Genomic DNA, 15,005 nt, shown 5'->3' on the forward strand with positions numbered 1-15,005 from the left:
GAAATACTTCTGTTATCATTACTGTCGACCAGAAGGTCCATATATATACAAGGTATTAGACCGTCATAAGGTCATGTTTATCCTAACAAGATAAGGATAAGGATAAACACTATGTTACAGATATACATGGAATATATACTAGATAAACACATAGTCTCTGGTTGTTTTTATCATGTTCCGGATTGGGCCTGCAGTACGGGCTGGTCCTTAACAGAAAAACCTTTTGTTGTAAACAAAAACCTCCGAAAGACAATCGTCCAATGTTGTTGTTGTTGACCCAACCCAATACCTTATGTAACTTCTATAAACGATCCTACAAATTCCTATCCAACGTTTAACTTTTGTTTGTCTCTTTCCTTAACAAACAAAAGAAAAGAGTTTTCGAATTTGGATACATTAAATTTTAATAATTGAAAATAGCACATAAATTAAAATGTCAAACGAATTATAGGCAAAAATCAATGCAATAACTTAGTTCGTATATTTTCTATTTTACAAGTTTTGTAATGTGGACGTTGAAATAAATGAAAAGATCAATGAACATGTATCATATATGGGGGGGGAGGGGGTTTTGACCTCTGGAATGGCCGACTCATATGCATAGGGGGATCAGATAATAGATTTGTATGGAAGTTTCCATTGCACTAATCCCCACTTATCAACCACTCTTATAACCTTCTTTTTTTTTTCTTTTTTTTTTTTTTGTCGGCTACCCATGTGAACTAGATCAAGTGGTGGCAGACGAGCCGATTCTCCGAGGAGCATCTCCGTCTGTCCGGGTCTGATCTATATGGGAAAAGATATATCCTCTAGTTCTTGCTTCTTTCGCTAACGTGTCCGCTCGACCATTCCTACTCCGAGGAATATGAGACAGACTCACATCTTCGAAGCCTTCCTGCAATCTCCGGAACATCTCGATCTCTATCGCAAAGGTTGGCCACTCCACCGGGTTCGTAGTCATGTCCACTAGGTCCGAACAGTCCGTCTCAAACCGTATCGAAGGCATCCTCATGGTTCTCATACATGAGATAGCCCAAAGTAAACCTTCCATCTCAGCATGCAAAGCTGAGAGGCTTCTATTTTGGGTTCGTAGTCATGTCCACTAGGTCCGAACAGTCCGTCTCGAACCGTATCGAAGGCATCCTCATGGTCCTCATACATGAGATAGCCCAAAGTAAACCTTCCATCTCAACATGCAAAGCTGAGAGGCTTCTATTACACGCCCGTAATCCAAAGTGTTCCGAGCCCAACTGATCCTTAAGACTCCACCCTAAGCCACTAACGCTGCCATTGTTGACCCATGATGCATCAATTTGACAGGTAGGGATTCGGGGTATCCAAGGGGGCACTATCTCTCTCTCTATAGTAGAGGAGTCGTCATGATCCTCAATTACTTCCTCCTTTTCATTAGCCTTCCTCCAACATTCCGCCTCAAGAGACGCGTGTTGGATAGTATCCATCGGGGAAACGACTTTCCCATTAAAGAGTTTGTCGTTCCTCGCCTTCCAAATGTACCAACAGATCCATGGAAAGGTATCGAATTGTGGTCTCAGTGGAGCCACCTCTTTTCTCTTCCAAAACAGGAAGTTCATATTTTGATATATAGATGTACTCGGGAAGTAACCCGGAAGGGACGGATAGTCCGATAAAGCCCAAACCTGAAGGGCAGGAGGGCATTCAAAAAGAATATGATTAATCGACTCCACTGGGTCAGCACATCTAGGACAACTCCTATCGGTGCCCAGGTGTCTATACGCTAGCCTTTCTGCCGTCGCCACACATCCCGATATTGCTTGCCACAGGAAATGTTTCATCTTGGTCGGGGTCTTTAGCTTCCATACATGGCTCTGAAGGCTCGTAATACTCGGTTCTATGGCTCCTTCATGTGTGAGGCTCTGCTTGGTTGCTTGGAGAAGGTCGTAACCGGTTTTAACTGAGTAGATTCCTGTTTTTGTATGATGCCAAACATATCCATCCGGGGCCGAAGTGTGTGATAGTTTTAGCCCCAGTATCAGCGGAATATCCTCCGGGTGAAAAAAATTTCGTAAGAGTTGTATATCCCACTCCTTGGTATCAGTCCTAATAAAGGACTGAACAAGAAGTTGAGGTAGTCTGTAAACGATATGGCAAGCAGGTCTGGGTGGTCTAGCCATTGAGTCCGGAATCCATGCCTTGTATCTCGACCCGTACCAATAGTTTTCCGTAATCCGGAAATGAGTAGAGGTTTTGCTGCCATGATACTACGCCATCCATATGATGGTGAGTATGCTCGTCGATCTTCCAAAGGAGAGGTGCTGTTGTAGTATCTTCCTTTTAAAACTCGTGCCAATAAAGAATTTGGGTAATGAATTAATCTCCATAATTGTTTAGCAAGAAGCGCTATATTGAAGTCATGAAGATCACGAAAACCTAGTCCCCCGTAGTCTTTGGGAGTACAAATCTCGTCCCATGCTATCCAATGTAAACCTCTATTGTTTTGTTTTGAGCTCCACCAAAAATTTGAAGTTGTGCTCCTTAGTTTATCAGTAATACCTTGTGGAAGCAAGTAACTCGACATCACATAGGTTGGTACTGATTTTAATCTGGACCTCTTTCCCCCCTTTGGATAGGAGTCTAGATGACCAATTGTTAACTCGCCCATTTTATCGATCTTGTACAAAAGAGAAAACTTTCATCTTCGAACCACATATTTGCTCAGGTAGCCCAAGATACATCCCCATGCCTCCTTCCAAAAAAAATCCAGGAGCTTTTTTTATGTCTTGCTTCAGAGACAAATGTACTTTATTCCCAAAAAAGACCGAGGATTTTGTTGCATTTAGTCGCTGTCCTGATGCCTTCCCATATATGTCTAAGATGTCTATGATCTCCTTGCATTGGCTTACTTCCGCCTTACAGAAGAAAAAACTGTCATCTGCAAATAGAAGATGGGAGATCCTTGGGCTCGCCCTAGCAACCCGAAGGCCTTCAATCTTTTTTTCTGCTTCAGCTCCGTTTAAAAGTGAGATCAAGGCCTCCGTACACATGATGAAAAAAAGGGAGAGAGAGGATCTCCTTGTCTCAACCCTCTCCTAGGTAATATTCGCCCTCTTGGTTGCCCATTAACCAAAATTTGGTATGTGACCGACGTGACACAACACATAATGAGGTCAACCAGTCTTTCATCAAAACCCATCTTTAACATCAAGGCTGCAAGGAAGTTCCATTCCACTCTGTCATAAGCTTTGCTCATATCCGTTTTGATAGCCATAAAGTCCTCTCTACATCTTTGGTTCGTCCGTAGGGCGTGAAAATTTTCTTGTGCTATCAAGATATTATCAGTGATCAAACGTTTCGATACAAAAGCCGATTGCGTCTCTGAGATCAGGTGCGGGATTACTCTCTTAAATCTCTTGCAAAGTAGCTTAGATATAATCTTGTAGGTAACATTACAAAGACTAATAGGTCTGAACTCAGTCATGTCTCGAGGTTTCTTCTTTTTAGGAATGAGACAAATATTTGTCTGGTTTAATAGTGGGTCGAAACTGCCCGTCGCAAAGAAGTCTTGCACAAGTCTAATAATGTCTTGACGCATCTCGCGCCAGAATTTTTGAAACAGTTTACTAGTCATGCCATCTGGTCCGGGAGCTTTATCTGGGTTGATGTCGAAGAGAGCTCTCCTAATTTCCTGTTCCGAAGGTTTCTCCAAAAGTAAAATATTATCATCATGGGACACCTTTCCAGAAATGAATCGAAGCGACGTGTCTAGCTCTGTCGGCGAAGAGGTAGAGAAGAGGTCTCGAAAGTATTGAACAGCCACGTTCTCCACCTCGATTTCACTCTCTACCAGCCTCCCATTTTTATCTTTAATACTGATGATCCTGTTTTGGGCTCTTCGTTGTTTTGTGGTGGCATGATGAAATTTTGTATTTCTGTCCCCATCTCTGTGCCACTGGTCTCGACTTTTTTGTTCCCAAAACATGTTTTCTTCTCGAAAGGCCAAGATTAATTGTCTCCTCAAATCTTCTAATTCTTCAGTCGTAGAGTTTTCATCATCTTGTGCCAAATCTATCTTCTGTTTTAACTTTTTAATAAGTATAGCAGAGTTCATTGGATTTTGCTTCTTCCAAGGACTGATTTTATTTCGACATGAGATAACTTTTTGATGAAAATTTCGAACTGGAATTGCATCAAATTGTCCCCATCCCGAGGTTACAGCTTCTTTGAAACCCGGTTTTCCTATCCATCTTTTGTCAAATCTGAAGCTCTTCTTTGTCCGCCGAACATTCGATTGAATACGTGCTACGACTGGCCTATGGTCCGAGCCCCACAGTTGTAAAAATTCTACAATGGAATGGGGAAAAAGGGCGTGCCATTCTTCATTTGCAACTGCTCTATCCAGTTTGCATTTAACTTTACCGGATCGTCTTTTTCCCACCCACGAGAATGAATTTCCTTTATATGGGAAGTCGAGCATTCCACAATTTTCCAACATGATACGGAAAGGGAGAAAAGAACTCTCTAAACGACGCCTTCCTCCCCTCTTCTCATGATTTCCAGTAATCTCATTGAAATCTCCAATCATAAACCACGCCCCCCACGGTTGGTACTCATGCGTGACAATCTTTCCCAAACAAGGTCTCGATATCGAACGACAGGGTCTCCATACACGAAGGTCATAAAAATCGTGTGTCCTTCAAGTCTAGTTTCAATATCAATCATATGCGCATCCGTATATAAGATAGTAACCGAGGGATCATCCATATAAAAGAGTGCAAGTCCGCCACTTCTACCAACAGGGGCTACAGTACAAACATGATCATATCCAAAAGAAACTTGCACATTTTGCAAAAAAATCCGATTGTTCTTAGTCTCCGAAAGAAATAAAAATCTAGGTAAAAAGCAATGGAACAACTCATGTAGATGTTCCTTGGTCAAGTCGGCTCCCGCCCCTTGACAATTCCATGCAATTGTGTTCATCCTAGGATTTTTGGTGGTTTGTTGCTTCCCACCTTAGATGATTTCTTTTTGTTCTTCGAAAACATTTCTGAATTTCCAGTTTCACTTGGAACTTGGTTATGGGCTGGAGAGAGTTTTGGCCCATTCTTTGAAGCTTTTGTCTTTGACACCCGGCCCACTAAGAGATTCCTCTGTCTGAGAGAGACGCCAGTGGGGAGAGGACTTGGAGATCCTCTTTTCTTCTTCGCCGGAGATGGTCGCGAGCTGGATGATGGCGTCTGAGCAGGGTGAGAGTCTGAACGATGGTCAGATCGAGCCTGGGGGCTTGGCTCCGCCAACAGTTTGTTGTTTTTCTCCAAAACAGAGGGAACAAATGTCGTCAATTGCTTAGAAGTTTTGGCAGAACCGATTGCCGCTTCCTCCTGTTCCATATCTTCGATTAACAAGTCATCTTCATCCATTAGATCATCATCATCATAGTTAATTTCATTAGCCATCCAATCTTCATCCTCTAAGATCTTTTCTGCATCTGGGTCCTCCACTTTTTCCATTGTCTTCTCCACAGGCGTGTCAGGTTTGTTTACTATCTCTTGATTCAAAATCTCATCATCTTCTTCTTCTTCTAGAGTCTGCTCATACCAGCTCTTTTCCTTTTCTTTTACAGGGGGGATTAGCGGTGGTGAGTCTTGTGGATTGTTTGGAGGAGGAGGCTTCTCTTCGTTGAAGGTTAAACATTTTTTTGCAGAACTTCCTTCGTCAGATGCGTTATCCAAGTCAGGCACTTGCCCTTTCAGTTTTTGATTATCTGAAGATCTCTTTCGCAGGTTGAGCTTGAATGGCCTTTCCCTTACATGTTCTGGGGAGGAGGTTCTGATGCTCTCTCGTTGAGGTTTCTCAGTCGCAGGTTTGAGCAGAGCACTGGGGTCAATAGGTTGTTGCGCATGAGAGGCAGAAGGGAGATGCTCTTCCTCAGAGCTTTTCTTTGAAGGTAACTGCTTACTGGTTGTTTTCCTTACTTCCTCTCTTTGTCTACTTGAGGCAAAAGATTCCTCATATCTTCTCTTGTTGTATGTTTCTTTTTGGTGTGGCTGCTTTTCTAGGTCACGAGGAACATGGCGGTGGTCTCGGCGGTGATCCTCTCTAGGAACATAACGGGAGTCAATGCGTTTCCAAACGCTGTCCCTGTTGTCTCTTTGAGAGTAATCTACTGGCCTCCTTTCCTGCATCACATGAGCCTTTGAGTCAGGTGCAGTTGCCCTCCTTGAGTTCTCTCCATTCCTATTGACCTCCTTTCTAGGATATGGACCTTGGTCTCTCGATAACTCTTTCTCCTTTATGAACTGTTCTTTTTGGTCATCAGGTAGTTGGGGGCAAGTATCAATTTCATGAGATATGAGACGGCAGTGGTGGCACCAGCGATGGAGGTTTGAGTATTCCAGAGATACAGGGACGATTTCACCCGAGGGTAGTTGGGCGCGGAGATTGAATTTCAGCGGAAGCTCTGCATCCAGCTCCAACTCAAATTTTGCTGCCTTTGCTTCCACATTCCCTACAAGCCCGAGTCTCTTCCCAAGAGCTCTGAAGATTGGATCAAGCCAAAAGTGTGTCGGGATGCCAGTGACACTAACCCAGAAGGTCATCTTGTTAGGGAATGAATCACCTATGTGGGGACTCCAGCGTTCCAAAGCGAAAGACCATTTGTTGAAATGGCATGGGCGTTTGCTTAACACCTTCTGAAGGTCAGCTTCTGAATCAAAGTCGAATTGAAACCTATGGTTCCCTAAGTCCACACCTCTGGCTCTACCTTCAACATCCCAGATGCTAGGTCTAGGCAGCAGGGCAATAAGAGCTTCAACACTTCGTCGCTCTTTATTGAAGAGTCTACCCACTAGGCTGAGTTGGTAGCGAGCAATGAGCTCAGAGTTGTCTACGTCGGAGAGGATAACCAGGTCATCATCTTCACTCTTATAACCTTTTATATATCAAAATCACACTTTACCGGAACGACCAACAAACCAAGTGAAAAGCTAATGTCTAAATTCTCAAAGATGGGTTTGGTTAAAGTTTCTTCCTTTCTCGTGGTGATTCTATTTCTCATCAATGGTGCTTCCTCCACCACTTTTACGGTCGTTAACCAATGCAACTACACCGTCTGGCCAGGACTTCTCTCTGGCGCCGGAACCGCTCCCTTATCCACCACCGGTTTCTCTTTAAACCCGTCCGAGTCACGAGTTATCTCCATACCTGCCTCCTGGTCCGGCCGCATATGGGGTCGCACGCTATGCAATCAAAACGCCACCACCGGGAAGTTTACTTGCGTCACAGGCGACTGCGGCTCTTCCCAAATAGAATGCTCCGGCGCCGGAGCCAACCCTCCGGCCACACTAGCCGAATTCACACTCAACGGCTCCGACAATCTTGATTTCTTCGACGTCAGCCTTGTGGACGGTTACAACGTCCCCATGATGGTCGTTCCTCGCGGCGGAGCTAATGGAGTCGGTAAATGCAACGCCACGGGATGCGCGGCTGATCTCAACGGCGTTTGTCCTGCTCAGCTGAAAGTAACGGTTGACGCAGTGGCTGTGGCGTGCAAGAGTGCTTGCGAAGCGTTTGGAACGCCAGAGTATTGCTGTAGCGGCGCGTTTGGAACGCCGGACAAGTGTAAGCCGAGTGAGTACTCTGCTTTCTTCAAGAAAGCTTGCCCTACGGCTTATAGTTATGCTTATGACGACGGTACAAGCCTCTTCACTTGCTCCGGTGCTGATTACATCATCACTTTCTGTCCGCCTCCAAGGTAAATTGTTTATTATTTTTAGGAAATAAGGAAATTAATATATTAGATGTGTTAATGAAAATTATTTTATAAGATGTGTTAAAATTTAGAAAATTTGTTATTTAAGAAATGAAATAATTGTTTTCTTTTACATTTGGTTCAAAAAAATTCAATTTTTTTGAACTTTTAAATATACTTTGTAGATTTTGTAACGGTTGTTCGTTTTAAAAAAGAAGAGTTCTGTTCATATATTTTTAATATAAATATTACTTCTAAAGTTGAATTATTAAAATTATATTATTTTACTGTACTTGATTGTTTGTTTGTTCTTTTCTTTTTGACTGAATATTTAGTTGTTTGTTATAGTTCAGGGCATGGCCGTCTAACAATACGCGCAAGTGGAGCGGTCGAGCAGGACCCCGAAATATAAAATTAAAAAGTTTAAGAATTTTTTAAAATATATAGATAAATTATGGTAAAAAACTTTAAAATTTTAGATATAATGCTAAATCTAGAGTTTATAATTAAAAAAAATCAGACAAAATTATTAAATTTTAAAATTACTTGATAAAATGTACGATTAATATTTTTTTGGAACAAGGTCTAAAATTAATTTGAGACGGCCCTGGTTCAGGGAGTCCCAAACCGGAGGCAGTTAACGTTTCGGCCGCAGCTTCTCCGGCCGCGTCACCTACCTTCTCAGTTGCATTCATATTAAGCGTTTTAGCTGTTTCGGTTTCTTGGGTGGGGAGTGAGCTTTGGTGATATATATCAACAAGTTTAGTTTTATTCTTTTACCAAAAAATAAAAGTTTAGTTTAATGTGACTGTGTTTGTTGCGATTCTATAGATTTAGAATAGTTATGAAACATACATATTTTACATTCCAAAAATAGTAGAGTTTTATAATAATCTGTCGCGTGATATCAATAACACAAGTTTTATATGGACCACTGAGGAATATTAAGAGCGGATTGACATAATTTATAAAACAACATGTTTTCTCCAGTGTATAAGCAGAGATCATGACTTCTTTCGATGTTTCTCTTCATCTTCCTTGCAAGACTTTATCAAGCTCAGACCAGAAGTTATCACTATCGACGTGAGCCAAGGCCATTAACTTCTTCATCATGCTACACTTTCTCGATGTAAGCTAAAGTGTAAAACATGTCTTTATTGTTGGTCGATATATGTTGTGGGCGATATCTGAAATCTGCTTAAGACAGAACTGTTGAAGAATTCGAGAAGGGCCATGCTGATTCAGAGAAAGTCTTCAACGTTACATTACTCTGTAACCAAACAGATCAGCACAGCCTTGTTCTGATCATGTGGACCGTGGACGTGTTAGTTATATAATATAACACAGTCTTGTCCTGACCATGTGGACGCATAGTGTATATATATATATATCTTTTTTTATAACTTAAATTACTAGTACTGACTACTAGAACAAAAAAAAGAACTCTGCTGTTTTAAAATTATTTTGTAGGGTTGTAAATGGGTGAAACGCTCAGATGCTCTTAACGAGGCGAAATTCATTCTATCATACTCTTATTTATTCTGTCATACTCTTATCTATTCTGATACTCTCCATATTGATGGTTAATATCGAAAGTGCATTTTCTCTTCCTGACCGATTGAATAGGGATTGAATGACGTCAGATGACCAATCAAAAATCATTATTCCATTTCCAAATCGGGAGTAATTGAAGCTGTTGTTTTCTCTCTCTCATCTCACCCCCGCGGGTTTCTTCGGGTTCTTCGGGCGTTCTCTTCTTCCTCGCTATCATCGCATTGAGCTAACTCGGTTTCGTCGCTTGGATTCTGAATCATTTGTGAATATGAAGCAATAAAGATCTAGAGTGTATGAAGATGAAGCAATAAGATATGGAAATGAAGCAATAAGAAACAAGAGGGAATTAGGCGAGTTCAAATGAAGCATGAGCTGTGTTGCCCTGTGTTCCAAGTCTGTCCCCTAGGTGTAGTACAAGACAAAGATAAGGAAACTGAATTACTATAATCAGAAGGAGATGTCTTGTGCTGTGTGGGACAAACAAGAGAGAGAGCCGTTGGAGTGTGAAGATGTCACATGAAGGATCAGCTCACATGGGTTGGTTAAGGTTCCAAGTCAATGGAGATGTTTAGGACATGTCACTGTCCGGGACCAGCCTGCACAAGATCAGACTTGTCCTCTTCTCCCCTTGTTTATTATTTGTCTAGTTTATTATATCTCATGTACTTGTAACATCTTTATATATGGGATGCTCCCATAAACAAATCAAGCAATGGAATAAGAGATTCCTTCTTCATATTCTCTCATTTGCAATACTCTCTCTCTCTTTCTTATTTTTACTCAAACTCCTTAATCTCTTTGAACTTATCACATAAACCATCTCATAAATCACCAATTCTCACATCATTGAGCTATTGATTCCGTTTCACAGGGTATGTATCTTAAATTGTCGTTAAAGCCAATGTTTAGAATTCACCATAGACGATCGATTTAAGGAGATTTTGATTTACAAGATTCATAGTTGTAATTGGACTGGACTAATCGAGGATCGGTAAATGTGAATAGTCTGTTTATTAGGGAATTGGATAATCAACAACTGTATAATCATAAGAAAAGATAGAACATCGGGAATCAAAGATGATGAATCTTTTCTTTGCAGTGAAATGTAGATATAATGATGGATCTAACTATCCCTCCGCAGTGAAGGAGACTATTTAACTTAATGCGGTGGAGTTTAAATGCAAATGTAATGATGATTGTACACAGTTTAGTGTTGTGGAGTTTAAATGCAAATGTAATGATGATTGTACATAGTGTTGTGGAGTTTAACTGCAAGTGTAACATAGGCGACTGTTGGAGTGAGAGAGAAGTCGTGTCTTCTGAACTCGTGTCAAAATGGAAGACTTACAACTTGTTATTGGGGTAATAAATCATTAAATAACAGGAATTAGAGTTACTAAATATTATAATTTTCATTTATTATCTACGATAGTGCTTTTTGTTATCATTTCTTGCAAAATATAACAATAAAATATCTAAATTTCTTAAACTTACATAGTTTCATATATTTAGACTATCTAAATTGTTATAATTTTGCTTAGTTTCATATATTTAGACAATCTAAATCAATTATTTCACTTACTTATACAAAGTTATATTTTTTTAATCAATTCAAGTTATACAAAGTTTCAAATCCAAAAGTTTCAAATCCAAGGTATGCGACTGTTGCAGTGACAAGTCGTGTCTTCTGAACTCGTGTCTTCTCGAGGAGTCTACTTGTAGATGGGTCAGATGATCATTATCACCTTCTCCAAATAAATAAAATGGGAATACTCCATTTACTTCATAAAACGAATATCTCTCAATTTACTTGATTAAACGAATATCTATCCATGGCGAACTTCGACTTGGCTTCTCTCCCTCCTTCCATGCTTCACAAGATTCTATCCAAGGTAGCAACAACCAGTATCCGGGACTTTGGTTATGTAAGAGTTGCTTTCCCTGGGTTTAACGCAGTTGGAAGAGAAGATTACTTTTACAAATCTGTCGATCTCATTTTCTTGAATGATTGGTTAGATCAGGTCAATGCTGTTAGAACATTCATGCTTAAGTGCTACCAACTGGGTAATCCAGAGGCCATCTACTTGCGAGGTATGTATGAATACTTCATCCTCCATTTACTTGATGAAGGAAGGGAAAAGTTCATCTTGCAGGTGAGAGAGGATGCTTGCTTGCCAAATATGTAGATGATATGATGAACTTAGTATTTTGCGTTGATCATAGAGGATTGGTTCACAAGTATCATGATTTTACTCGTGAATATGTTGATCGGATGTATCACATGATCACTAGTTGCGCACTCTCTAGCCATTGGGATTACGGTAAACCTGAGATGTTTATGTCTATGTTGGAAAGAATAGATCCCAACGTCTCATATGATTGCTGTTGCTCCGCAATAATAGAACCAGTGTTTGTAGTCTCCATATATGGATCAAGAACACGATGGAAATGCGATCGTTGTTTATGGCAATGTGCAGATTGGGACTTCTGCAATGAAATTCATTTGACTGCTCGTGACTGGCCAATTGGAGATTAGTTGTGTGTTGACATGTAATTTTTATCTACTTTTGCTAAGTTTATGTAAAATACATTTCATAATGTAATGTCTCTACTTTATCTCTAGAAAATTATCTTTATTTATTTTAACTTCAATAAAAGAACATATTGCCAATGTAAAAGATACAATAAAAAAAACATATTGTCAATGTGTTTCAAAAAAATAAATGCCAATGTAAAAGATACAATCAAAATTAGTTCAACTTCTACTAAGTTTTATAGTTATTAAAAGTGCGACTTAGTTGAAATTTTATTAAGTTGCACAGTAACACAAATGTTTACAGTTACACCAACTCTTACTAATTTTTCGGAAGTTGTGAAGAAACAGATCCGAATTTTATGGGTCGGGTCTGGATGGTCCGCACCAGTGCCCTTGGTTGAGTTTTAATTATGCAAGTTCTTTTTTGTTTCGTGGTCTTTTGCTTATTTTTTTGGATTTAAGTAAAGTTTTATTTAATTAATTTTTCTGGCAAGAGCACTGGAGAATTTTTTTTTTTGGGCAGGAGCAATGGAGCAATTGATTGGTTGTAAATCTGGATTTAGATCATGTGCTACCAAAGTTCTTGTTTCTTCTGTAAGTACCAAATGCCATATATAAAAAAAATATAGTTTTTTAGAATAGTAATGAAAAATGACCTTGATCTCTCTGTTTGTTTTTTTGCTATAATAAGTGTACATTTGTACTTATTATAGCAAAAAGAAAACTACACACATGAAACACCCAAGATTTATATTACAACATGGTGTTAAGATTTCATAGAGAAGAAAAGATGGGCAGACCAGGCAGTGTAGTTCCAGAGTCAACAATGTATATATTGCCGGAGACATACTGAGAAGAGTCGTGAAGTAGATAGCGAACGAGAGAAGTGAGACCCGGATCCACGGTCTGGTTCACCTTTAACGGTAGAATCCGCTCGGCCACAACCTTGAGCCACTTTTTCTGCATAAGATCTTTTGTGATGTCTGAGTTCAAAAGCCCCGGCGCGATCGAGTTCACTCTAATATTATAAGCACCTAACTCAATAGCCATCATTCTTGTCATGGTATCAACACCGCTTTTGGAACAAGCATACGCGAGTGCACCAGGAGCTAAACTGCGGTGAAACCCTGCGATGGATGAAATGTTTATCACCGAGCCACCACCGCTTTTAGCGTCACGCATCAAAACGCAGACGTATTTGGCTACTAACCAAGCTCCTTTTAAGTTGGTTGTTAAGACGTTGTCCCATTCGTTTTCTGACAGATCTAAACAAGACTTGACATTGCCTCTGATTCCGGCATTGTTGATCAACGCATGGATCTTTCCAAAGATGTCCCAAGCTTCTTTTACCGCTTTTTGAATGGTGGCTGCGTTTGATGACACGTCTAGCTCAAGGGCAACGGCTTGGACTCCGGTTCTGTTGATTTCAGAGCAAAGAGATTCGAGACGGTCGACACGACGAGCTGCTGCTATAATCTTGCAGCCAGCTTTGGCTAGATCAAGACAGATCTCTCTTCCTATACCAGAGGAAGCTCCTGTCACAAGAACCACTTTGTCTTTAAGTTCACACCATGGTTCCAGTTGCTTTTTCACCTGCTCATTCCATAAAATAGTAATAATAATCAAGTAATTTCCGATAAATTTGAGAGAAACTCATGACTGAAGATTTCGATGATAAAGACAACACAAGAATAATTTTACGTTTAACTTTTTTGAATAAGCTAAATAAAAAAGAAGTGTCTCACAGTTTGAAGATTACTCATTTTCTTGCTTCCTACGTATATTGATGTGCGTGTATTAATCGGTGGAGAAGGAGAAGTCCATAATACAGCTTATATATTGATAAAGAAAGTCTCATCTCTAGACCAAAACGACAACCTAACGTGCCAGTCTAAGTATGACACAGATTAGTATAATTTACCATGCTATCTGGTTGGGTTATTTTACTACTTTTCTTATTATATCCATGTTTTAGGGGTGCAAATATTTGTTCCAAAAAACTATATATTTGTTCCCTAATCATCCGCAACCAGCGAAAATAATTAGGGTTTACAGTGGGGCGCTGTCAACGCTCTAGAACATTTTGTACATTTTCCACGATATTCTCACATTTTAAAATTGGTTTACTGTAAAACAAAAACGTTTCATTTGACATTATTATAATACCCCTAAATTCTTATTTTTTTTTTTGCTAAATTGCAGGTCAAACAAAAAAGAAGCATTTAACCTGAAAAAATAGTAGCAATTAGTCATGTGACATTCAAAATTTTGGGTTGAGATCAGGTTAGTTTTTATCAGGTCCAAGTTTTTTTGGGTAAATAAGTTTGAAATTACACAAATATCCATAAACTTTTCATTCGGCTTTGGATCGGTTCAGTGTGAAATATTTTATATTTATAAGCTAACATTTTTGTAACATCCGGTTCACTTTTTTCTCGTTTTATCCAACACCTATCAATTTTATTCAAAAATATATAAAATAACCAAAAATAAATAAGATACATTCGAAACTGAGCATTTTTAAACTCTAAATTTTGACATTTAAAGTTTCATACTACTTAGAAATATCCCAAAATGAAGTTTACAAATAGAAATTTACTACAACTAAGTTATAAATAAAACCATAGCAAAGAAACACACATGAAGTCATAGTCCTAGATATTTGGGTTTTTATATTGGGTTCGGACCAGTTCTTCTAAGATCCATGTCTTCTCGTATTGGTTTTTATCATGTTCAAGTCTTTTGGATAGATGAATTTTGAACCTATATATTTATCCGTGTAGTTTTGGATCAGTTTTGGTTTGGGAGTTTCAGATAGGTTCTACTTTGGATTCCGGTAAAATACGCAGGACTACTAGCATCAAACAGAATGTCTTTGCTATAAAAAAAAACCCATTCCAAGTATATTTTAGTAGGGCTGCAGTTAACTCAAGTCAGTGGGCTTGTAATCTTTTTTTTTTTTCTTTTCTGCAATTTATATAAGAAAGCTTTCGGTCAAAAAAAAAAAAACTCAATTTTCTTGGTTTAGTTAATTCAGAATTTTGATTAGTTTTTTTGTCTGGGGAATTTACCAAATATGACTCAAAACTTGATTTTGATTGCAAAAGTATATCCAAACTTGAATCAAAAGCAAAACAACCTTGTGAAATTACAGTCAGCCCCTTGTGACAAAAAAAAAAACAGAACTCA

General features: G+C 39.3%; 3 protein-coding genes and 1 pseudogene across 5 annotated transcripts; 1 reads left to right on the forward strand and 3 right to left on the reverse strand.

Annotated features, from left to right (window-relative positions):
* Positions 1-555: 555 nt before the first annotated feature.
* Positions 556-8,473, forward strand: LOC106305056 (thaumatin-like protein 1b). Its single transcript, XM_013741437.1, has 4 exons — positions 556-663; positions 6,896-7,729; positions 8,113-8,114; positions 8,343-8,473. The coding sequence occupies exons 2-4, from the start codon at positions 6,966-6,968 to the stop codon at positions 8,471-8,473; spliced, it is 897 nt and encodes a 298-aa protein (XP_013596891.1). The 5' UTR covers positions 556-663; positions 6,896-6,965.
* LOC106302411 lies at positions 1,077-4,956 on the reverse strand (annotated as a pseudogene).
* LOC106302412 lies at positions 4,953-6,911 on the reverse strand (the record flags this gene model as incomplete). Its single annotated transcript, XM_013738927.1, has 1 exon — positions 4,953-6,911. A coding segment is annotated over one exon (1,959 nt), but the record flags the coding sequence as incomplete, so codon positions are not given.
* Positions 8,474-12,590: 4,117 nt separating the features above from the next.
* LOC106305276 (3-oxoacyl-[acyl-carrier-protein] reductase FabG) lies at positions 12,591-13,579 on the reverse strand. 3 transcript variants are annotated; one of them, XM_013741660.1, is made up of 2 exons: positions 13,562-13,579; positions 12,591-13,409 (listed from the first exon to the last, which is right to left on the reverse strand). In XM_013741660.1, exons 1-2 carry the CDS (start codon positions 13,577-13,579, stop codon positions 12,591-12,593), a joined length of 837 nt encoding a protein of 278 aa, XP_013597114.1. The 3 variants fall into 3 exon arrangements, with proteins under 3 accessions (XP_013597114.1, XP_013597113.1, XP_013597111.1); XM_013741659.1 differs by having other exon boundaries at positions 12,591-13,412; XM_013741657.1 differs by having other exon boundaries at positions 12,591-13,416; positions 13,548-13,579.
* Between the last annotated feature and the right edge of the window lie 1,426 nt (positions 13,580-15,005).

This window comes from Brassica oleracea, chromosome C7 (genome assembly GCF_000695525.1).
Source record: "Brassica oleracea var. oleracea cultivar TO1000 chromosome C7, BOL, whole genome shotgun sequence".
NCBI lineage: Eukaryota > Viridiplantae > Streptophyta > Magnoliopsida > Brassicales > Brassicaceae > Brassica > Brassica oleracea.

Bases quoted from the DNA above. Each gene is read 5' to 3' on its own strand.
- LOC106305056 (XM_013741437.1), top strand. From the start codon at position 6,966: ATGTCTAAATTCTCAAAGATGGGTTTGGTTAAAGTTTCTTCCTTTCTC.
- LOC106305276 (XM_013741657.1), bottom strand. From the start codon at position 13,579: ATGAGTAATCTTCAAACTGTGAGACACTTCTT. The intron at 13,417-13,547 runs TTTTATTTAGCT...TATTTTATGGAA, and splicing joins CAAACTGTGAGACACTTCTT to TGAGCAGGTGAAAAAGCAAC.